Consider the following 26,221-nt stretch of genomic DNA (forward strand, 5'->3'; position numbering starts at 1 on the left):
GCTAAAATATTTTTGATTAAAAACCTGTGAAATCCTACACCAACCGTATATGTGTCTAAGGGAGCTGTTGTTAAATCAGTCTTCACTCTGATTTGAGCCGCATCGTTTTGGCTAGAATCCTTAATCTGACGAAAGTCAAAGTATAACTCTACATTACCATCTCCAATGACGGACAAAGTCAGGTTGCCATATGGTTGCTATATAATGGAAAAGAAAGTTTCAAATTCACAGTATTATGAAATTTACATTTAAATTATATTTTATGAATTCATGATAGTTTCACAAAAACTTGTATTTCTATTTACAAACTAAAGATAAAGTTTGGCTACACAAGAAAAAGTTACTTTGATAGTCTTAACAAATATCATTTTAAGGATTATTCCATTAATTTAATATGGAAGGGTGGAATTGCTATGGAATTCCAACACTTCTCATTTTAATGGTTTTTCTTTTTTAAAATTTCTGACGGTAAAAAGAAAGTTTCATATTAGAACATAGGTTGTCAATCATACACATTGTGTGTACAGATGGATTTGCAGAAAATTCGCGATAAAAACTGTGTTGTTGTGGGGCATTTAAAAGTCCCTTCCAACTCGAGTTTAATTTAATGTTGAGAAGAAACATACCCCCTACGATTCAATGGAATAGCCCTTTACCTAATACCATTTTTTTTTTATACTCACATCAGTGTCTGCATCATTGAATGTAACTATCTGAACATTTTCTAACAGGGTTGCAGTCTCGGGAACCAGAACATTAAACTCTAGTTGTGTAGGTGCTGGTGCAAATTTATTACGTAATACATAAATATCAATTGTTGCATTCTGGGAGGAAACTTTACTTGGTGTTCCTTCGTCATATGCCTGTACAAACATCTGAAAAATCACAAAATAAAAAGTTAATTTTAGTGTTTATTTTCTAATTTTTCCTATTTTTGTTTCTCTGATTTCTCAATTTCTGAGAATTATCTATGAGAATACACAGACATTTTTGTTTTGCATTTTTAGTTCTGGAGTCGATTTCACAAAGAAACTTCTGACTAAGATTTAATCGTAAGTATACTTAATTGTTCATTTTTTTTTTTTTTGTGTGAAACCAACTTCTGTTATTTATATACTATTAATTCATACCAGTATTTTGTTATTTTGAAACAAAGTAGCAAACATCTATAAAACAAGGTTTTAGTAAACAGCATTGCTGAGGGGTTGTTAATATTATCACATAATCACAATCTTTTTGCCAATATAATCACATAATCATTAATTATTATTTTTAAACAAGATAATCAAATAATCATAAAATATTTGGTCTGGTAATCAAATAATCAAATAATAAAAATAGCCAAGTAATCACATAATCAAACAAGAGGCTGTCATAACGACAGCAAACCGGATTTATTAACATTTATTTGTATCCTGCCAATATCACAAGAACCATAACTGATGAACGGTGAAAGTGAAAATCGTCAATATCAAATTTGACCTCCATTTTGTCATCAGTATCAACATATTAAAATTTGAAAAGCTTAGGTTGAATGGTTCATGAGTAAATGCACGGACACGACTGGAAATGCCATTTTTCAATCTTTCAAGAACCATAACTCCTGAACGGTAAAAGTCAAAATCATCATTTTTGAACTTGACCTCCATTTTGTCATCAGTAACAACATATTAAAATTTGGGAAGCTTTGGTTGAACAGTTCATGCGTAAATGCACGGACACGACTGGAAATGCCATTTTTCAATCTTTCAAGAACCATAACTCCTGAACGGTAAAAGTCAAAATCGTCATTATTGAACTTGACCTCCATTTTGTCATCAGTAACAACATACTAAAATTTGGGAAGCTTTGGTTGAACAGTTCATGCGTAAATGCACGGACACGACTGGAAGTGTCATTTTTCAATCTTTCAAGAACCATAACTCCTGAACGGTAAAAGTCAAAATCGTCATTATTGAACTTGACCTCCATTTTGTCATCAGTAACAACATATTAAAATTTGGGAAGCTTTGATTGAACAGTTCATGCGTAAATGCACGGACACGACTGGAAATGCCATTTTTCAATCTTTCAAGAACCATAACTCCTGAACGGTAAAAGTCAAAATCGTCATTATTGAACTTGACCTTCATTTTGTTGTCTGTAACAACATATTAAAATTTGGGAAGCTTTGGTTGAACAGTTCATGCGTAAATGCACGGACACGACTGGAAATGCCATTTTTCAATCTTTCAAGAACCATAACTCCTGAACGGTAAAAGTCAAAATCGTCATTATTGAACTTGACATCCATTTTGTCATCAATAACAACATATTAAAATTTGGGAAGCTTTGGTTGAACAGTTCATGCGTAAATGCACGGACACGACTGGAAATGCCATTTTTCAATCTTTCAAGAACCATAACTCCTGAACGGTAAAAGTCAAAATCGTCATTATTGAAATTGACCTCCATTTTGTCATCAGTAACAACATATTAAAATTTGGGAAGCTTTGGTTGAACAGTTCATGCGTAAATGCACGGACACGACTGGAAATGCCATTTTTCAATCTTTCAAGACCCATAACTCCTGAACGGTAAAAGTCAAAATCGTCATTATTGAACTTGACCTTCATTTTGTTGTCTGTAACAACATATTAAAATTTGAAAAGCTTTGGTTTGGACGGTTCATGAGTAAATGCACAGACAACATTTGGTTGCCGACCGCCCGACCGACCGCCCGACCGGCCGCCCGCCGTACATCCCCAAATCAATAACCAACATTTTTGTCACAAAAATCCGGTTAAAAACCCATGAGAAGGTTATTACCTGGAAATTTTCTTGAGTGTCTAATTGTAGTGACCTCTTTACATACACATCTCCTGTGTCTGTATTTATTCCAAAGTACTGATTTGTCTTTGTATCAGCAAATGCTCTGTATTTTATTGTCTTGTGAGGAGCCTGCAAAAAATTTCACACAGATTTGACTTTAAAAATTATCAAAATGAAAAATGTTTAAATTATTACAGTTTAACTGTTTTATTCATTTCTATAATACTTATTTTCACTTAGAAGTCCAGGTTAATTCAATAAAATAATTTTATATCTTTTTTTTTTGTGTGGAATTATTGAAGATCAAAATCAATGAACTATATGAAACTCAGTAATTCAAAGGAGAAGATGCATTCTGGAGCCTATTTGCCCTTAAAAATTCATTCAAAATAAACATCAAATATTTTGTTATGGATCTTCTGTCATTAAAAGCCTATTTGCAAGACAATACCTAACAAAGGCAACAAGCTACTTAATAGTAAAAGCAATAAGGACCACACCTCAAATGGCAAAAAAAAATCATTTAAACCAATTTTGACCTTCATTTTGTCATGAGACACAAAAATGTGGAAATTTGAAAAGAATTTGATCAAGAGTACAATCAAATTGTTGCATGTAATGGAAGTGCCAATTCCAAATCAATCAAGGGCATTAACTCCTGAACTGCAAAAGTAAATATCATCAATACTGACTTGATCTCTATTTTGTCATTGTATGAAGCAAGTTCTCTTGAGCTAAATATCTATACATGGGGTTATCTACCTTGGAATCATCATTAGTTACACATACGTTTGATATGACTCAAACAATCTCTCCAAGGGAATAAACTATGTGCAGCCTACCTTTCAAGGAACGCAGAACCTTGACAAAACTAATACATTCTATTAAAGGTAGAAAAAAAAACTGCTTTAGAATAACCAATGTCCCCCGTCCCCTATGGCCTAACTGAAAAATTTACATATTAATATTACCAAGGGACATTAATCCAGTAAAAAGAAATGAAAAGAAAGAGATGGAAGCACATCAGCATTTCTTTATTCCATGTTCCATTTCAAAGTAAGGGGGAATGTGGTATTCTAAAATTACCTACCTGAGAATCAGCATCAGTTGCATTAACTCTTGTAATGGCTAAACCAAGTTCTTGTGTTTCTGGAATTCTGACAGTTATAACAGTAGGGTCTCCGAGGACAGGAGCTTGAAGATTTCTCTCTACTGTTACCGTGACAACAGTTGTGTTACCCATTGGTGGAGATCCGTTGTCGTATGCTCTGACTCTTACCTGTAAAAATACATTGTTTGTTAAAACTAATTATGTTTAAATCTTTACAAATAAATGTATCTGATTTTTACTTTATACTGTTTCTGCCCCTATGTAGATAAATATAGATTCTACCACTGCATTGAGTGTGATACGATATTTATCCACTCGAGACAGTTAAATTTTCAAATTTAAAACGAGAGGCTCGCCGGGCGTTTTAAATATTTAAAATTTAACTGTCGAGAGTGGATAAATGTCGTATTACACGAGATTTTGTGGTGGAATCTGTTTCTCTAATGATTTTCTAACAATATGCAGGCAAACTCTATGAATGATCTGCAAAACGATGTGTTCTTTCTATGTGACGTCATCAGACATGGTCGCCTTTTTTCATGCCATCACAATAGGATATTCAGAGGAAAGCAAGAAAATTCGACGTCATAATCGGATTTTAACCAATGATGAACTGAGATCAAACCAACCACACGTTGATTAAATTTTTTTATACAATGGGTTCAGAAAGGGATAAATTCACGAAGAATTAGAGAATAGTTATTATACTGCACTCGTTCTATTTGAGCAGTCAAAATGCGTTGACTGTATATTTCTATGTCATATACAGTCACTGACCCGATATCACTTTTCCTCATGAATATTTAAATAGAAGTTGCCGAAATTATTATTAATTATTCAGGCGACCTCTTCAACCTTTTCTTGTTTCCAATGTATACAACGATGCTCAGAACGACTCAAACTTGATTCTTTTACAATTTTTGGAAAAAACTATTACACTTGTTAATATTTTTTGTTTGCAATCTATAAATCATTATGTTTTATGTTTATTATTGATATTGTAGTCCATATACAAATAAATTCGTTCACCATCGTTTCAACAGGTAATGTACATTTCATCATGTTGTATATTTCTCCGCCTGCATGATATGAGGCCTTATTAAAGGGGGATTTCGCCTAATGTTTAAATCAAATAAATAACATTAACACATTAAACAACAATTGAAAATGTTTTTTTAGATTGCAGTATAAAGACAATAATAGTGCATTGACTTGACATATCAACGATATAAGGATTCGGCCCGAAACGGAGAAAAAGCTCAACATAGCCTCGCATTTCCCCGTTTCTAAGCCTCATCCTTATATCGCTGATATGTCAAGTCAATGCACTATTATTGTCTATATACTGGTTTAACATCTGAGTTAAACTTAATTTTAAAAATTGTTTCAATTTTTTCTTTATACTTTTTCTGCCCCTATGTAGATGATATAATAGTATATACTGGTTTAAGGTAGCACAATACAAAGATTTTTCATCCCCAATCAGACATCTTTAAACTGATGTAATTCCACTCATCTTTCTTTAAATTTTATAAATGAGGCGGTGTCTTCCTCCTATTCCCACTTTTTAAAAATACTATTCCTTCTATTCCCACTTGCAAATAACAATAGATGTTTTGATAAATAATTTGTTTTTATAACATTCAGGGTTAATTAGAATTTCACCTAAGATTTACCTGTATTTTTTTTTAAAGCATAACATATTTGGTACACTGTTTAGGCATAAAACCTTGTTAATTTGTAATATGTTTCTTTTTTCATCAAATAAATACTTAAAAATAGAGAAAAATTTTGATAAATAGTCTAGATGGGAGTAGATTTATTTTTAAACTTTTGAATTTGTACTTAAAAATAAAGAAAAAATATGATAAATAGATTGGAGTCAGATTTATTTTAAAATTTTTGAATTTGTAACTTTAAAAGATTGTCTGCTTTGCTAATAAATCATGATATAAATAATATTATAACCAAGTATAATCTTATATCTTTATTCTCACAAACCAAATTACAGAAAGGTATAGAGATAATTACACAAACTATATTTCAATACAATTACATAAATAAATAATGTACGAAAGTAGATAGAGGCATTCACAATTGTTCACCCAGAAAAGTTCAAGTTGTTATTGATCTCCTCAATAAGTTTACAAAATTCGTTCAGTTCTGTACATTTTTGGGAATTCAATAAGTCATAAAACTTCAATGTGTTTGTTTTATTTCTATTGTAAAATGCAATACATTGTTTTCTACAATTATCGAAAGCTGAACAATTAAAAATGTAATGGTATTCATCACAAATGACATCTGAATAACACAATATACATTTTCTGTTTTCTCTTTCTATGTTTTGCCATCTTCCAGTTTCTATTGGAGATTTTATGTTCAAAGTTCAAAATCTAAGAAATAAGGATATCTGCCGGTCATCCAAAATAAATATTTCTCAAACTCCAAAGTAACTTTAAATAAACGATAATTTAATGCTTTTGGTGATTCCTGTTGGCTTAAGATGTGAAATAAAAGTATACTTTAAAATATAATTACTTGGACCAATAATCATAGATATAAAATAATGGGTGAAAACTTAACTTTACTTCATTTTTTATTTTGTTTAAAAAAAACCAGAGTTCATACAGATACAACAAGTGAAACTGCGAGCTACTGCTCACTGATGATACCCCCGCCGCAAGTGGATAATATTAATAGTGTAAAAATATGCAAGTGTTCGGTAAACAGGAAGTTGTCGAGTGATGAATCTGAAAACACATCACACGGTATAGCTGACTTATATAAATCCTGAAACCAAATTTCAGAAATCCTTGAATTGTAGTTCCTGAGAAAAATGTGACGAAAATTTTCAACTTGGCTATCATGTGTAAAATCAGACAAGTGTTCGGTAAACAGGAAGTTGTCAAGTGATGAATCTGAAAACGCATCACACGGTATGGCTGACATATATAAATGTTGATACCAAATTACAGAAAGGGTGGATGTGTAGTTCCTGAGAAAAATGTGACGAAAGTTTCATGGGACGGACTGACTGACGGACTGACTGACGGACTGACTGACGGACTGACGGACGGACGGACTGACAGACAGAGGTAAAACAGTATACCCCCCCTTTTTTAAAGCGGGGGTATAAAAATAACTTATTACCTGTTCTAATAAATAAAACACTGGTCAATTAACAGTTGATTAAAAAATGTTTGTACAGTATAATCCTTTGTTTGCACAAGTTTTCCTTCTATTCCCACATGAAATTTTACCTTTTCTTACCAGATTTATAAAAAGTGGGAATAGAGGGAATGAACCAATGAGGCACCAAAAGAAAGCAGAAGGATTAATCTTTCAAATTGTGAGAATTTCATTATGACATAATTATTACATAATTAATTATTATGTAATTTGTTGCCATATTGTGATGTCCATACTTGAATGAATTTAGCGTCTTTGTTCTTCATAGCATTCCAAATTCTTTTATAGATTCTTGCTCAACACAGTTTGACCTCCAAAACTGTGTCTCAGATTTTTCCTATTGTATTTCATTCTCTCATAAATCTTCAATGAAGTTTGCAACATCAATTCATAAGAGACCACTAAGTTCAATTGGGTATAAAATTTGTTCTATTGATGTTTTTGGAAATCTGAGACACAGTTTTGGAGGTCAAGCTGTGTTGTACAAGAATCTATAAAATATTTTGGGATGCTATGAAGAACAAAGACGCTAAATGCATTCAAGTGTGGACATCACAATATAGCAACTAATTACATAATAATTAATTATGTAATAATTATGTAATAATGAAATTATCACAGTTTGAAAGATTAATCTTTCTTCTTTCTTTTGGTACCTCATTTATAAAATTTAAAGAAGGGTGAAATGAGTTACATCAGTTTAAAGTTGTCTGATTGGAAGAGAAAAAATCTTTGTATTGTGCTACCTTAACATATCATAAAGTTTCTTTGACTAAAATAACATAATACAAAATATAATTCTAAAAATTGTTTCAATTTTTCTTTATAATTTTTCTGCTCCTATGTAGATAATATAATAGTTTACACTGGTTTAACATATCATTAAGTTTCATTGACTACCATAACATAACTGAGTATTACAAGTAAAACAAGGAGTATAGAAGTGATCACTTTGTGTCTCTAGGAACAGCTAGATACCGTTCAGCTACCCAACAATAGAATTTTTTTCTATAGAAAATATCATGCATATGTGTGTTTAATGTCTAAATCCATAACTTTTTTTCTTTCCTCTGTGATAGTAATTTTGCTATTGGTATAATATTAATCATTTGTTAATTATAATATGATAAGAATAATAATAAAAAAAAACTTACGTAAAAGATTTCATCATTAATACCAGCAAGAGAAGCTCTAACTTGGATCAATCCTGTGTTTTCATCTATCTTAAAGTATGCAGGTGCCTTATCATCTCCGATAATCTCGTACTTCACCACATTGAAAACGCGGTCAGGATCAACAGCACGGACAGGAATAACATTGGCATTGATACCCGATGTTTCTGGAATGTTCTGTTTATAAGTTGCACTTTCCCACTGTGGGGCATTATTGTTCCTAATAACATTGATTGTAACAGTTCCAGTATTAGAATCTTTTCTTGGCGGTGAACCACCATCTTCAACAATCAAGGTTGCCTGCAAAAACAATTATAATTATTATTTATTTCACTCGTATCAAGTATTCTCAGCCCACAACTATCAAACATTTCTAGCCCATGCCCGTCAATCATTCCAAGCCCATTAATTATTTCATCGCATCAAGTATTCCCAGCCCACAACTATCAAACATTTCTAGTCCATGCCCGTCAATCATTCCAAGCCCACTCCATAAACCCAACCATCGACTAGTAGGAATAACAAAATCCATGAAGTGTACCACTAACTTCAGTATATACATAAAACTTATAATTGTTATTTAAAGTTAGAGAATTTTAATAAAATAATTTTCAAATTTCAAATAATGCTTCTTAAATACAAATATAGTAAGTAGCTTTGAAAACTTAAATTTCAACATTTTAAATAAAATATTTTCCTGGTATAAAGTTTTGAATGAATTTCTTACAATATATTGAAGATCATTCTCTTGTAGTAAAGACTTCTTCAATGTTATGATGCCTGAATCTTGGTTGATAGTAAACAAATCTGTTGCTTTTCCTTGTCCAGTCAGAGAGAACACTAACTTATTGAATGGATCCTGAAAACAAAAATGATGACATAGTACACATATATAATATAATAATCAAATTTTTCATTACAAGTGCTTTTTTTTTAAATGAACAGATGTCAACACTGACACAATAAGTCAAGAATAGATTGAGTGATCAAGGAACTTACTCATAATTTCTTCCAGTGTTCCTTAAAATGGAAAAATAAAAATAAAATATGCACGAAAGCACTTAAGTTTTTTTTTCTGTATTGAGTAGATGAAAAACTATGATGATTTTTCACATGCAAGTCTGTGAAAACGGATTTATTTATATAAACAGGAAATCCATTTCAATTTTTCCTCAAGACTTAAAACACCCAAATGCAAGGTTGGCGCCTGTTAAAAGTTTAAACCCACTGCATTTGTTTGCACTTGTCCTAAGTCAGGAACCTGTTGTTCAGTGGTTGTCGTTTGTTGATGTGGTTCATAAGGGTTTCTCATTTCTTAGTATTTATATAGATTAGACCGTTGGTTTTCCTGTTTGATTAGTTTTACATTGGTCTTTTTTGGGGCCCTGAATAGCTTACTGTTTGGTGTGAGCCATGTCTCTGTGTTTAAGGTTGTACTTTGACCTATAATTTAGTTTAAACATATTTATTTATAGTGGATTAGGAAACAAGTTTTACAACTTATATCAATCCCTTTCCACTTTGCGGGTGCGAGTGCTGCCTTGTAGTGGCATGAGCCTACTCCTTTTCGAAATCTACAAGGGTGTCTTTAACGTACAAGAGATATGGCTCTCTCTTAACACGGGTCAGCCATTTATCATCCCCTTCCATGGACTATCATCATTTCCTCAAGACCATACTCGCAAATGGTGTCAAGGGAGAGCCGAAAATTGAGTTCCTCAAATTTTCATCCCGAACGGGAATAGAACCAGGAACCTTTGTGATAGTATAATGGTTTACTTTAACAAATTGTGACTTGGATTGAGATTAGTCTCATTGGCACTCATACCACATTTTCTTATATCTATTAACGAATTAAATGACAAAAAGTTCTATAACCCATGTTACTTACAGTGAGATCATTATCACTAGCCTCTGCATTAAACACAATATAGTTGAAATCAATATCTTCATTAATTTCTACGGTTGTTCTGTAATTAGTTCCAGCTCCTGGTGATGTCATTGTAGGGTCATTCAGGTTACTGTCGACATTTAAAGTCAAAATGGCGTAAATAGATTTCCTCGGGACACCAGAAGTACCAACAGCATCCGTAGCCATAATTGTCAACTAGAAAAGAAAGTTGACAATAAAATTTCTATGAATTTATTGCTTTATATATATTTGTAATTTGTAAGAAAAAAAAAGAATGTGTAATTTTTTTTTTATTTTTCCTTTAGCATAGGTTTTTTTATTTCACATTCCTTCATTATCATACCCCCTCAAATAAATGTATAAGGTTTACAACAAGTTGTTTTCCTTTTTTGTATCAATGAGACAATGCCAAAAAGAACCTCACCCACCTAAAAAAAAAATACACAACAAACTATGTGCCTCAAAAGACAAGCATAAAACTATAAAAAAAAACAGGCTCTGAACACCAATTTCCTTGTGGCTGTAATATAGACATGTACAAAATTTACACAGTTTGGTATTTTCTTATTGATTCAACTTACAATTACAACAATAATTAATATACCTACATCATACTTAGCTTTTGACATACTACTGAGCAGTCTTATTTCCCCAGTGACAGAGTTCATCTGGAATTCATTTGCTGTATCACCTCCAACAATTGCATACTCTATTTGGTTGAATGGAGGCTACAAGTAAGACACAGGTCATATTACAATTAATATTATACCTATAGCAAAATTTCTATCACAGAAGAAAAAAAAGTTATTTTTTTGACAACAAAACCATACATAATACATAATATTTGACAACAAAACCTTACAAAAAGACAATTAAATGAGTAGTAATTCCTACGTTGGGAGCGACAGTTTTATCAAATTACTATATAAAAAAAATCAAATCAATGAATAGTTCCCTACTTCATAGTTTATAACAAAACAAGAGTGCACACGCTGAAATGTCTCGCCTTCTATACTAATCATTGATATTATGTTGATAGTCCTAAGTATAAAGCTAAGCTTTATTACAACTGTCACATAAACTTCACATTAACCAAGATAACTAAACAAAGACCAATGAACCTTGAAAAAGAGGTCCAGGTCAGATGAACCATGCCAGGCAGACAGGTACAGCTAACAATGCTTCTATACAACATATATAGTTGACACATTACTTATAGTTTAAGAAAAATAGACCAAAACACAAAAACTTAACACTGTGCAATGAACCGTGAAAATGAGGTCACGGTTAAATAAAACCTGCTCGACTGACATAAAGATCATAAAATATTTCCATACACCAAATATAGTTGACCTATGGCATATAGCATTAGATAAAAAGACCAAAACTCAAAAACTTAACTTTGACCACTGAACCATGAAAATGAGGTCAAGGTCACATGACATCTGCCCGCTAGACATGTACACTTAACAATCATTCCATACAACAAATATAGTAGACCTAATGCATATGGTATGAGAAAAACAGACCAAAACACAAAAATTTAACTATAACCACTGAACCATGAAAATGAGGTCAAGGTCAGATGACACCTGCCAGTTGGACATGTACACCTTACAGTCCTTCCATACACCGAATATACTAGCCCTATTGCTTATAGTATCTGAGATATGGACTTGACCACCAAAACTTAACCTTGTTCACTGATCCATGAAATGAGGTCGAGGTCAAGTGAAAACTGTCTGACAGACACGAGGACCTTGCAAGGTACGCACATATCAAATATAGTTATCCTATTACTTATAATAAGAGAGAATTCAACATTACAAAAAATTTGAACTTTTTTTTCAAGTGGTCACTGAACCATGAAAATGAGGTCAAGGACATTGGACATGTGACTGACGGAAACTTCGTAACATGAAGCATCTATATACAAAGTATGAAGCATCCAGGTCTTCCATCTTCTAAAATATAAAGCTTTTAAGAAGTGAGCTAACGTCGCCGCCGTAGCCGCCGCCGCCGGATCACTATCCCTATGTCGAGCTTTCTGCAACAAAAGTTGCAGGCTCGACAATGACTGTCACAGTTGGACACAGTTTAATATAGAACTCTATTCGCAAGACAAAGAAATAGCTCAAACAACATTTGGAGGGGGCACAACCAATACATTAACTTGGTGAGGATAACACCGTAAATCATACTTAAACAAATTTCACAATTAATATCCACACTGATCTGTGTCCACACTTGTAATTCATTACAAGTATTAAAAAAAACATGAAAAACTAATTTTTACTTTTTGGTTTGATTGTTACTGAAATTTTTGCCTCTAATGTTAATGTTAAAATATGGGATAAAAAAAAAAAAGAATAATGGGCTGCTTAAAATATCAAGAATACAGAATAGTCTATAAAATAAAGAAAAAATAAAAATGGCCTTAAACTTTAACGAATAAAGAAATGAAGGAAACCAATTCAGACCCTCACATACGACCTTGACACTTACTGTGCTGTCAGCATCTGTAGCATTTACATCTCTGACCAAGTAATTATTTCCAGAGTTACGAGGCACAGAAATAGTGGCAGGCAAATTCTGGAAAATTGGAGGATTGTTGTTTCTGTTGACTTCGATGGTAACCGTAGCAACCTGTGCTGACTGTAACTGATTTGGTGGTGAGCCTCCGTCTGTAGCTCTCACTGTTAACTAAGGGAAAAAATGAAAAATAATTATTGAGTTACTTTCCAATACTCAAAATGTGCCGTATGTGTACTATTATAATTCATTACAAATTGGAATATCAATTTTTGGTGTGGTTTCATCAATCTGTTGAAATTTTGTTCACATTTTTTGTACTAAAATCAAGCAATAACGAAAAGTTATAATGTGTCCTTTATCAATCCTTAAATAAAATCACAAAAGTGCAGGTTATATCTTTTAAAAGAATTTAGCTATTGTGAAATCATGAGTACCAGCATAATAAATTTAAAATCCCTTTTGTAAGTAATTAGTAAACAGGACACAATGAATTGCACATACATGTAACACTGACCTTTAAATATTGGTTTGTTACAATTGATTGTGTCATTTTTATGGACTTCAAATTCCCCTTTTAAATTAACCTAGGAGTTTGGTATTTTTTATATGCTTTTTTCATCCATTTATGCAATTACAAATCTTTAATTAACTGTAATATTTTTTCTGTCTATGAAGAAATAAAATAAATAATGTGGTGCACACTGAATAACGTGTAGTGGTTTTTTTTAAAGTGTGCACCACATTTATTATGTTAATTCAAATAGACAGAAAAAACATTACAGTAAATTCCATTTTACACCGGAGTAAACCATGAACAAACGTTGATGATGTCACGGTCAAATGACAACATAATTTCTATTAGCTGATAAACAAAACAATGTCAGCCAATCAGAAGACATGTTACATCCAAAATTAAATTATACTTAAATAAATAACTATCTTCTTTAATATACTTACAGTGTAATCAGCCAAATTAGTGTCTTCATACAATGGCTTACTGACTGATACTTCCCCTGTCTGACTGTTAACAGTGAAGTAAGACATTGCTCGACTAGTTCCTGTGGCAGTGAATGTCACAGAATTATATGGAGCCTGAAAACAAATATTGAATTTTTTTTTATTAAAATGCTTGATTTAAATATAACATCCCGTTTAAAACGCTTTTCCTCTGATATACATTTATTATCCAGTGTTGTCAAAAATCTTGAGTGATTTAATATATTATGATATTTATTTTCAGTTAAAAGCAATAAATAACAGATTTTAAAAGAAAATACAGTTTTCCACATGTATAAAGTTTGACATCAATATCTAAGCAACAAGTTTTTCAGTAATTATTTAAGGTGGTACCTAACACTACAGGGATATAACTCTGTAAAGTCAGCTAAACATTTTGATTACGTTGTGTTGTAAAGGGAATATAAAGCTTCTCAATGATAAAAATTGGTGTTTGTCAAACTGCTATATAACCAGTGTAATTTTTCTGACAAAACGGTTGGTTCAAAATTTTTGAAATTTTTATATTTTTGTTAAAGTAAGTAAAGTACTTACTTTGACAAAATTTTATGAAAATTAAACGAGCCAAATTAATTATAGTGCAAGTGTTGGGTACCACCTTAACCTCCAATTATTTACAATTATAAAAAATAAACAAGGTTATTTTCATAAAATTCATTGATGCTTTAAATCTGCCATTCATCGGGGTAAGTATGATTTAATTGATTGCTTGCTACATGTCCAATGACAAAACATTTAATCTATATTGCAGGTCAATAACAAAGTTATCTCCATTTTTGTAATGGTAAGTTGAAAAGGTGGGTTGTAAAAAAGATTTCAACTGCATGTGGAAAACAGTTGCCAATAAAAAATGCCCCACTTGCATTATCATTTTCCATGTTCAATAGACCGTGAAATTGGGTAAAAAATCTAATTTGGCATACAATAGGGAACTATGTAATAAGTTTCAAGTTGATTGGACTTTAACTTCATCAAAAACTACCTTGACCAAAAACTTTAACCTGAAACTCACACGTTCATTTTCTATGTTCAATGGACCGTGGAATTGGGGTCAAAAGTCTAATTAGGCTTTAAAATTAGAAAGATAATATCATAAGGAACATGTGTACTAAGTTTCAAGTTGATTGGACTTCAGCTTCATCAAAAACTACCTTGACCAAAAACTTTAACCTGACACTCGCACTTTCATTTTCTATGTTCAGTGGACTGTGAAATTGGGGTCAAAAGTCTAATAAGTTTCAAGTTGATTGGACTTCAGCTTCATCAAAAACTACCTTGACCAAAAACTTTAACCTGAAGAGGGACTAACAAACGGACGAACAGAGGGACGGACGCACAGATCAGAAAACATAATGCACCTTGGGGCATAAAAATTGGCTTTTCAATTCACAGGTATCTTAAAGACCCTTTCCACATTGTCTGTTCCAGAGTTCTTTTTGACAAAAACTGACCGCAAGTTATACTGAAATGTTCTTGAATTCTAATTTATTATGCTTGTAACTTTTTTGTTTTTAAATAAGCCGTAGGCTTTTCTCTGAAGAAGATAATGGGATAAAATGTCCAATATCGAACCCATCTTGTTATATGAACTTTAATAAAAATCTTACAGAATTATCAGCGTCTGTTGCCATGACAGTAACTCCTATTCCAGTTCCCACTTGTTGGTCTTCCCGTATTTCTGCTGTATAAGTCAAGGGAGCGAACTGTGGTGGATTGAGGTTCCTTTGGACTGTCAGAGTAAACACTTCAGTGTCTGATAAAGCAGGGAAACCATTATCAGTGGCTCGTACAAATATCTACAATGAAGTGAAATTAGTTAGAGCTAATTTAGTAAAGCTTATAGAGTAAAACATTGGTTGGCTAGCTTGCTTTGTTTGTATAAACATTTACCCAAGCTTTGTAAAAAAGATTGACATCTTCAAACAACATCTATATACGCATAGTTAAACCTGTAAGTATTATGTTTAAATTTGATTGGAAGTTATTCCTCTTACAATTGAATAATATAAAAACAAAGCAAGCATGCTAACCAAAGTCTTGCTCTACATGCATTTTGAAATTAGCTTTAATTCTACATCACAAGTGTCAGCAAGATGCAAAAGAAAACAAGTTTTAAAGATCAAATGCAAGAAAATGTGTTCAACTTTTTTTCAATTATTTTATCAGACTTTTCTGCCCATAGAAAAACATTGATAGAGCTCCTGTATGTACTCAGTATTCTATTTTAAAAGATATAATGCAAGATAATGATTATATTGCTGGATTATTAACAGTTATATACATGTAATCAAGCTTTCTAAAAAGATCACCCCTCTAAATAGAAAACCGAACTCGGTGTATACATTGTGACTTGGATGGAGAGTTGTCTCATTTACACTCGTACCACATCTTCTTATTTATATTCAAATATACAACTTATTTTTGTCTTTGCATTGACTCGCATAAACCAACCTACCTGGAATGTAGTCTGTGTAGTCCCAGTCAAAGCCTGTCTTAACGTCACAGCACCAGATGTTGAATCAATAGAAAAGTAAGTAAAAGCTTCGGTTGGTCCGTAGATACTGTATGTTATCTGATTAAATTCAGTCTGTGAAAGATAAATGAGAACAGTATTACATTGATTTTTCCTGAGCTTTTATGAAATAATTAGACCAAGACAAGCTGGTGAATTGAATGAGGCATGTTTCAGTGTATTTGAAGTTAAAATCTTTAAGTTATTTTTTTCTTCACTCTTGTACTTGACAAGTTCTGTTTATCAAGTCTACAATAAATTTGATTCATTATCATAGTGGCTACAGGTGAACCACAAAGTCAAATATTCAATGAATCATAAATTTTCTATAGGCTTTGTACACAGCAATCTTCAAAACCATGAAACCAAATATCCACGAAAATGCAAGTTTTCCTCAATCCACGATAATTGATACCCACGAAAATATATTAATCTCAATATGCCAAAGACTTACCCTGGTATCTGGATCAATGGCTTGTACAGTGAAGATTGCATTTGTAGACACTGGTGTTGTTTCACTTATTGGACTCAGATTCTGTGTTTGTATAACGGGAGCTTGGTTCCTGATGACAGTCACAGTGATAGTAGCTGTATTAGAACTGCTTCTGCTTGGGTCACCAAGGTCATAAGCTTGAACTGACAGCTGTGAATAAAAAATATATAGTTTGAAATAGAACAATAAAACTCCTTGTGCAAGAAATATCAATTTTCAATATGAATTGCAGTTGAATATAAAAGTTTTATGAAATATGTTCTTAAAACTAGAGGCTCTTCAGAGCCTGTGTCGCTCACCTTTGTCTATGTGCATATTAAACAAAGGACACAGATGGATTCATGACAAAATTGTGTTATGGTGATGGTGATGTGTTTGTAGATCTTACTTTACTGAACATTCTTGCTTCTTACAATTATCTCAATTTATAATAAACTTGGCCCATTAGTTACAGAGGAAAATATTTTGTTAAAATTTACCAAAATTTAAAAAATTTACATAATTATTAAAAATTGACTATAAAGGACCTTTTTGGTCATGTTGACTTATTAGTAGATCTTACTTTGCTGAACATTATTGCTGTTTACAGTTTATCTCTATCTATAATAATATAGAAGATAATAGCCAAATAACGGTATAATTTCCTTAAAATTGTCAATTCAGGGGCAGCAACCAAACAACCTGTTGTCCGATTTGTCTGAAAATTTCAGGGTAGATAGATCTTGACCTGATAAACAATTTAAGCCCTGATAGATTTGCTTTAAATGCTTTGGTTTCAGAGTTATAAGCCAAAATCTACATTTTACCCCAATGTTCTATTTTTAGCCATGGCAGCCATCTTGGTTGGTTGGCCGGGTCACGCCACACATTTTTTAAACTAAATACCCCAATAATGATTGTGGCCTAGTTTGATTTAATTTGGCCCAGTAGTTTCAGAGGAGAAGATTTTTGTAAAAGTTAATGACGACGGACGATGACGGACGCCGGACGCAAAGTGATGAAAAAAGCTCACTTGGCCCAACTCAATACTAACCTGGTAACTTGTAGATCTAGGATTACTGGTGACCAGAGAATTCTTAACACTGACAACTCCTTGAGGTGTAATCTGGAAATGATCCAAGTTATTCAGCAGACGGTAATTGATTTGATTATTTGGAGGTCCTCTATCTGCATCATTTACACCAAAGTTTGCAGGATTAAGATTTATCGCTACACCAGTTTGTTGGGTTTCCAGAATTGTGGCTGTATGAGAGGTTATGAAGAAAGATGGTGTTTGGAGATTTCGTAGAATTTTAATTGTTACATAAGCATTGGCTGTTCTTGATCCATCTGATGCTTGAACGATAAACTGAAAAAAAGTTATGAACAAATTAAAATTATTATAGAATAACTCATCCAAGAATCTAAATGTAAAGAAAATATTCAACGAGTTACTATTAAAACAACACATTAATTCAAAAATATATCCATTTTAGTCATTAAATTTTATATTTAACCTCAAAGATAAAACAAGTGTTCTACACTTGAGAAAATTCAACCAAAACAAACTTCCTTTATCAAAATTAATATCCAAACAAGTAACCAATTCTGTAGTACACAAGTTCTAAGTTATTATAAATTATCATTTCAGATCCATATTTCTATCAATAAATAAACTTTTAATTCAATAATTATTGTGTGCATTTATTATTGTAATTTTGTCATTTTAGATTGAAATGCGATTTTAATTTTGCTATTTTGAGAAAAATCCTGTTTAATTCATATAAATAAAATAAAATGCGATTTTAAATTATTGCGATTATAACCATGTCAAATTTTCGCAATAAAAAAACATCCCAATAATTTCTGAATTTACAGTAGTTTACAGTGTACATACATTGTAAAAGATAGAATTACTGCCGGCAAGGCCTGCTTTGACATTGATTCTACCAGTGTTAGGTACAATACTGAAATATGTGTCCACACCATGATCACTGCTAGCTGCTATTGAGTAAGTTATCGTTCTGAAAGATGCCTGAAAATGAAAACAATATTGTATTAGTACATTGTAATACAACAACTTCATGTCTTAATTTAACTATCTTGAAAGGTTGATGATTTTGTACTAAACATCTTTTAAAACATAAACAGCTTTAAATTTATGAACTTTAAATTTTTTAGAAAAGTACAGCTTTAGACAAAAAAATTGGGAATATAATTTAATATTAAGAGATTTTTTGCAAAAAAAAATCATCACTGGTAGTCCTTTTATTTATATATGAATTTTGAAAAGCTTATAAATATGACAAGTTTTCCAGAAAATTATACAAAACATTCATATAAATACTTCCTTTTACAGTTATTTGACTCTTTGAGAGTTGGATTTGCTTATTAACCCTAAAACATTCCTTGTATAAACATGTTTTTCAAATGCAAGTTTTTAATTATTTAGATGAATATCTAAGGTTTCTTAAGGTTATTCTAATGCTAAAATCAAACCCATGCCTAAATAAATTCCCATTCTTCAACAAAACCTTACATTTCCCCTTAGTTTATAAAACAATGTCCTCATTTTATAACAAAAATTTCAATAATACCTCAGTATCTGCATCGTTTGCTTGTACAGTCAACACTTCTTGGCCAATATTCAATTCCTCGCTAATCTCTTTGTAATATGTCTGGTTGAAGAAAAGTGGTGCCGCTTGGTTTCTCTTAACATTGACGGTGACAACAAAATTTTGTGGAGGTGAGCCATTACCACCATCTGCCACTGCAACTGTTATCTGTAAAACAAATAATATTTTTTTCAATTCATCAACCACAATTAAATAAAACAGCCAAACCAAAACCCCACAGCAAGATTTAGTTAAGGTGGTACCTAACACTACAGGGAGATAACTCTGTAAAATCAGCTTAACGTTTTAATTACATTGTATTGTTAAGGAAATATTAAGCTTCTCAATAATCGAAAATTAGTTTTTGTCAAACTGCTATATATCTAACCAAATTTTTCCGAGAAAGTGATTGGTTCCAGCTTTACTCTATTAACCAACAGAACAAATAGAGAAAACACAACCCTTATATTCCTAGATGGGTACTTTTATTTAACTCTTGTATTTCCTGACTTGGTACATGCATTTAACCCTCATATTCCTGACTTGGTAGAATTATTGAACCCTCATATTCCTGACTTCGTAGAATTATTGAACCCTCATATTCCTGACTTGGTACAGGTATTTTCCAAAAAAAAAAACATAAAAAAAAACCCAAATCACTTCTTACCATTTATCATTTATATAAACTTACCGAGAAAGTATTGATGTTCTGGTTATCAGCAGGAGACCTGATCAACTGTAAATCAAACTCCTGGTTCCCACCCTGCTTCACTCCTCTGAAATAGCTCTGAGCTGTACTGTCACCAACTATTGTGTAAGTTAGCGTATTGTAAGGAGCCTGCGTATCTGCATCTGTTGCACGAATTCTAACCACAGATTCAAGAAGAGGCTTCGTTTCTAAGATTTCTACAGTAACAGCAGCTTGGTTATTTTGCAATACCCAGACTGGATCATGTAAATTACGTGTAACATTAACTGTCACGGTACCAGTAGCACTTAAACCAGGTGGGTCTGTTGCTATGACAGTCAACTGGAAAAAAATATTATATTTTACTAAGCCGAATTTAATTTAAAAAGAAACAAATTTTTTGAACATATATAACATTCATAATTTTAATCATTTCTTTTAAAACAGGCCAAAATACTTTTTTCTTGAAACAAATCTTACAGATTTTCTAAATATTTTATCTTAATTTTTTTTTATCTGAAACTATTGTGTTTAATTTGAACCTCTTTTCACACTATAAATAACCATATGTCTAATGCTTAACAGAAAGTTTTTCTTGAAACAGTATTATATTGAGTGTTATCATAGTTGTATCACTATGTATATATCTAAACCTCTTTTATAACAATTTTAATATACTATTAGAGCTAATTTCCTAATGCTTGTAGAGGAAGACTTGGTTTGTATAAACGCTTGCTAAATTATTGTAATCAAAATTGACATCATTCTGCAAACTATAGATAGGCTTAGTTCTGTATATATCATATTTAAATTTGATTGGACATCATTCCAAATACTATTGTACAATATACAAAGTTAGTAACCTAACAAAAGTCTTAATCTACATGCATTAGGAAATTAGCTGTAACAAAATTTTCCATGAACAAACTGATACTCACAATATAGGATGTGGAGTCATCACTTAATAAGCTAGTCTGTAGCCTAAGAACACCTCCACTCTGTATTTGGAAAAGATTCGGTACACGATTGTCTGGTATTAAAGAGTAGGTCAAGGCGTTAAACTCAGTCTGAAAAAATGATTAATAATTCATAAATTGACATACTGTTAATTAACAAATTCTTCTTGAACGATTTTATTTTCGTGACTTTCATGAGTAGAAATAGAACATGAATATTAATTGCTGTGAAAATTTAAAACTTAAATCTTTCCTTATCTAACTACAAAGTGTTTTTGAAAATCAGAACATTAAATTGCTGCAAAGTTGGCTAGAAAAGTTAAGTGTGAAATAAAGTACAGACAAAATAAGTGGGTTTACTGTGATTACATAGTTCATATAGGAACAAGTATATCTAATACAATCATGGAGTCTGTAATAATACAAAATCCATTTGAATAAATATTAATAAAAAATCTCAATTTAAGACAGTGCCAATCGTAAATTTGCAAATATTTAATAAACGTATTATACTATATTTCAGCATTAAATAGATATGATGTCCAATTTTCACTGGATAAATTGAGACAACAGAATTTTACTAGGTGCTAATGAAAAAAAAACTCCAACCACTTCCAAAAGAGAAATAAACCATATCTACTATCAAGACAAGATAAAAGTTGTAAACTGCCTTAATTTTAAAATCCTTTTTTGCCATAAAAAACCCTGATTGGTATATTTCATTGACTAACTTTATGTAATACCATCGAAGTCTGAATTAGTAAATATGTAAAACAAGAAGTGGTCTTAAAAAAGGTTTAACAAAGAGCTCTAATAAAATTTCTCACTCTTGTATCACTGTCCGTAGCCACAAATGTACCAATTGTACCCGTAGGTTGGTTACTATTTATGTTAATCGTTGTAAAAGTTGGTGAGAAGGATGGTGCTGTATTTCTGATGACGTTTACAGTAATCGTCGTTGATGCACTATTTGGGGAAGCTCCGCCATCTACAGCTGATACGGTAACCTGGTAAAAAAAGAAAGAATTATTACTCTAGATTCAGAAAATATTTATTATTGCAATTTCATCATTTCAGACTAACATGTGATTTTATGTTTTTTGCGATATACAGATAAATGCTGTTTAATTCATATAAATTTTTTAAAATGCATGATTAAATATTGAGATTGTAAACCTGTCACATTTTTCACATTAATAAAAACATCACAATTTCAGAATTATTTGAAAATAAAAGCGCTTCATACTAATATTTTGTGCAAGATCAACACTTTTAAAATCATTAAAAAATTACTTTATATGCAACAACCTTGAAATTAAAGAGTTATATCAAGCTTTTCCTTAATTTTTTCTATGCATGACTTTAAAAATGTCACGGAAAGCATATGCAATCATAGCTGTTGTATTTTATAGGGAAATACACTTTGATATTGGAGTGCCTCATGACTGTTATTAGCCAATCAAAGAAACAGATTTCAATGTAATTATTATTAGTCAAAGTGATATAATAAGATACTCACTGTGTATTGGGTTGCTGAATCACCAGTCAACGCTTGACTGATCACAAGTCTAGCTGGACTCTTTGGATCAATATAAAACAAGTTAGTACCACTGTTTGGAACAACACTGGCAATGCTTATGGTAACATCACTGTTAGCAGAACCCTAAAACAGAAAGCAATTTATTCAAATATGATAATTATGATCTTTTTACTTCATTGCATAATCTATAAAATTAATTCTAGAGGACTAAACGAACCAAGAACTTGTACCTTAATTTTCTATTTTTACAATCAACAAAAAAAGGGAAATAGAACCATACACAATTTTGAACAACAAACATTTTTATACTACTGACAGGAATATCACCAATTGTAGCAGTAATTGTAGTCATGAGTAACTACAGACCCATAGATTCAAAGGAGAGAAACTTTACAACCCCTTTCCCCTGAGTAAGAAAAACAAGAATGTGTCCATAGTACACGGATGCCCAGTCCACACTATCATTTTCTATGTTCAGTGGACCGTGAAATAGGGCTGAAAACTCTAATTTGGCTTAAAAAATTAGAAAGATCATATCATAGGTCATATGTGTACTAAGTTTCAAGTTCATTGCACTTCAACTTGAACGATCATTGCAATTAAATAGGGACACATAGTTGAAACCCCATTTTTTGAAAATGGCCCCTTAATGGAGCATAAAAAGAAGATGTAGTGGTACTTACTCTGACTCGCAAATGAGAGAGAACTACAAAAAAGAACTACTTACTGGAGGATCCCCATCTGTTGCAGTAATCCTGACCAACTCACTACCAACTCCTGCTGTTTCAAGTACTGTCACACTGCCAGATGGTGTAATAGATATTACTGGTGTGAAATCATTCTGGTCCTGTTAAAAGATACATTTTTATCATTATAAGTTAAGAACACCAATATATAAATACAAAATTTTTCATTATTAATTAAGTATACCAATCAAAATACATTTTTTTTATTATAAATTAAGTACACCAAATAAAAATACAAAATTTGTCATAACAAGTTTAAAAAGTACACCAATATATAAATATAATTTTTTTTTCAATAATCTTCAAAAACAGGAAATAAAATCTAGGCCAAAATTCTATTTTGGACACGCACTAACTAATTGACTTGATAAGGAACATATGTAATAAGTTTTAATATGATGTGTCTAAAAACTACCTTAGATTTTAACCTATCACATTCCACTTTCAGTGAACCTTGAAATTTGGGTCAAACCCTAATTTGGCATATATACTAAACAGTTCACTTCATAAGACCATATGTATTAAATAAGTTTGAAGTTGATGTGAAGAAAAAATCCAAAAGCAAAACTTTAATCTTCCACATGAAACTGGTCCTAAAGACTGAAGGTCTTTTCCAAAGACATAAAGTGTCAGAACTTTTATAGCGAATTGCATTGAGAATGAAGGTAAAGGTAACATCTGACACTCAATGTGATCGGCTGTAAGAAATATAAAACTTACAACAACATCAACTGTGACTGTGGCAGTTGATGATAGTCCACCTCCTTCACCTTGCTGTGTAGTAACAGTGAAAATGTACCGAGGGGTAGTCTCAAAGTCTAATGCTGCATTGGTAGTAATTCTACCATCATTGGCCTGAATACTGAATGGGGCGAAATTTCCACTTAGAAATTTGTAAGTGATAGAATCTTGTGTGTCAGGATCCATGGCCTGTAAAAATAAACAAAACACAGAATAAATCAAGATCTACTGTCAATCTCTTGCATTACATTTCTACAAATTCAATATCAAGATATGTATTCTTTCATTAAAACACTTCTGTTTAACATTTCACTTTAATAATTACAATACAGAGTCAGTTATCAAATGTTTAATGTTTCCTTTAAATAATCATTTTTGCAGCTGTGATACTTTATGGGAGCTTGTTTTTCATTCTGTAGTCACTTGAACTGTTGTATGACTGTTATTGACTGTTTCTTTAACTTTCGTATGACTGTTATTGGCTGTTTCTTTAACTTTTGTATGACTGTTTTTGACTGTTTCTTTAACTATTATATGACTGTTATTGACTGTTTCTTGAACTATTGTATGACTGTTATTTGAACTATTGTATGAATCTTATTGACTGTTACTTAAACTATTGAAAGGCTGTTCCTCTCTGACCAATACTCCTGAGAAAACCTTTTTCACTATCAAAACCAAACTATAACAAGTTTATGCATTGTGTATACTACATAATTTGAATATACAGATTAAATTCTTGTATAATTTCTGTTTTTTTTCTACTAATTTAACAAAGAATAAATTCTTGTTTGATTTTGCCATTTGATAACTTTCCATTTTGAATTTCCCTTGTGGTTCGGTACTTTTATGATTTTACTTTTTTTCTTCTTTATGGTTATATTTAAATATAACTTGGGTAAATATTAAATCATAACTAGTGAGCTCTAACTTACTGTAACTTGGACAACTAGTGAATTGACAGGAGCTGTTTCAAGGATAGTAGCTTCATAGTTCTCATTAGTAAACCTTGGAATCTCATCTTGAAGGTCGTTGACATTAATTCTTACAGTGGTTGTACCAATACGGGGATTAGCACCCTGATCTGTTGCCTGGACAACAATTTCATGGAATTGTTTAGCTTCATAATCCAAAACAGCTACTGTTGTTATTTGTCCACTGTTTGCATTGATGGTAAATCTAGGAAATTTAAAAAAAACAAAATCATGGCATATTAATAGAATGATCACAACAGTATATTTTCCATGTTAGTTTAAACAGATTTTAATAAAGGGAAACTTCGCAAAAAAATCAAAAATTGATATTATGTTCATTCTGTATAAAAATGCTCAAATTCATGAATATTAAAGTTTTATTCTGCTTGATAAGAGATCACCATCGATTTTAAATTTAGAGTATCAATTCTCTCCGGTCGGCCATTTTGTTACCTTCTCCGAATTGCTCCCAAGATATGTCTAAGGACCAAAACTACAGTAACCCGATGTAGTCGTAATTGCGTGTTGATATCTTGTCAATCGTACGGTTGTTTTATCCGACTAGTTAACTATAACTAAGTTGAAACAGAAAATTTTCTTATCTTTTTTTTTTAATAACCATGATCTGTTATTTTTAACAATAATGATAATATTGGAATTAGTTAAAAAGTAAAAGTTTCAAATCATAAATAAGTGTTCCGTGAAACTTGAATTGTTTTCGGAAATCTAATTAGTTCATAATTCTTTTATGTAATAAATTTTATTCAAATAAATTAGGATCTTCGCTCCACTGATCACCTGCATGGCTAAAGGTATTACTCCCAAAGGTATTGCAGGGGGTGTGACACGTCCAGGTATTCAAGCGATTTCCTGTCGAGCTTGCAAATTCATGCATCGTTTCACTTCTTAGGGTATTGGTCAGTGTACACGGCCGATAACTTATAACTTTCCATTTTGAACTATTAGGTGTATAATATGCATCTCTATCTTGCGTGTCCGAAAGTGATATTATATACTAGTCATTACTAAACTCATACCAAGGATTTGTATAGTTAGTCTAACTATACAAATCCTTGCTCATACGCTTGTTTATGAATAAAATTTCTGATGTAAAGAAAATTATTTATAAAAATATAGATAATACCTAAAAATAAACAACAGATTTGATGAAATAAAAATCTATATACATATTTTTTGTCAATGGTGAAGGACAGATCGGACCATACC

General features: G+C 31.7%; 1 protein-coding gene across 1 annotated transcript in view; it reads right to left on the bottom strand.

The window, feature by feature from the left end:
- LOC143046539 (uncharacterized) overlaps positions 1–26,221 on the bottom strand; it is a 189,104-nt gene that overhangs the window by 135,260 nt on the left and 27,623 nt on the right. Inside the window, exons 21-43 of the mRNA XM_076219695.1 lie at positions 24,956–25,199; positions 24,000–24,209; positions 23,261–23,380; positions 22,513–22,656; positions 21,821–22,000; positions 20,976–21,104; positions 20,041–20,379; positions 19,332–19,517; positions 18,632–18,769; positions 17,789–18,103; positions 16,717–16,905; positions 16,206–16,337; positions 15,358–15,546; positions 13,691–13,825; positions 12,704–12,901; positions 10,807–10,926; positions 10,178–10,393; positions 9,014–9,145; positions 8,269–8,586; positions 3,902–4,090; positions 2,809–2,940; positions 684–875; positions 45–197 (exon numbers count right to left, since the gene is read on the bottom strand). Coding sequence (XP_076075810.1) covers positions 45–197; positions 684–875; positions 2,809–2,940; positions 3,902–4,090; positions 8,269–8,586; positions 9,014–9,145; positions 10,178–10,393; positions 10,807–10,926; positions 12,704–12,901; positions 13,691–13,825; positions 15,358–15,546; positions 16,206–16,337; positions 16,717–16,905; positions 17,789–18,103; positions 18,632–18,769; positions 19,332–19,517; positions 20,041–20,379; positions 20,976–21,104; positions 21,821–22,000; positions 22,513–22,656; positions 23,261–23,380; positions 24,000–24,209; positions 24,956–25,199 — 4,300 coding nt within the window. The remainder of the gene's footprint in view (positions 1–44; positions 198–683; positions 876–2,808; positions 2,941–3,901; positions 4,091–8,268; positions 8,587–9,013; positions 9,146–10,177; positions 10,394–10,806; positions 10,927–12,703; positions 12,902–13,690; positions 13,826–15,357; positions 15,547–16,205; positions 16,338–16,716; positions 16,906–17,788; positions 18,104–18,631; positions 18,770–19,331; positions 19,518–20,040; positions 20,380–20,975; positions 21,105–21,820; positions 22,001–22,512; positions 22,657–23,260; positions 23,381–23,999; positions 24,210–24,955; positions 25,200–26,221) is intronic.

Source organism: Mytilus galloprovincialis, chromosome 9 (assembly GCF_965363235.1).
Source record: "Mytilus galloprovincialis chromosome 9, xbMytGall1.hap1.1, whole genome shotgun sequence".
Lineage (NCBI taxonomy): Eukaryota > Metazoa > Mollusca > Bivalvia > Mytilida > Mytilidae > Mytilus > Mytilus galloprovincialis.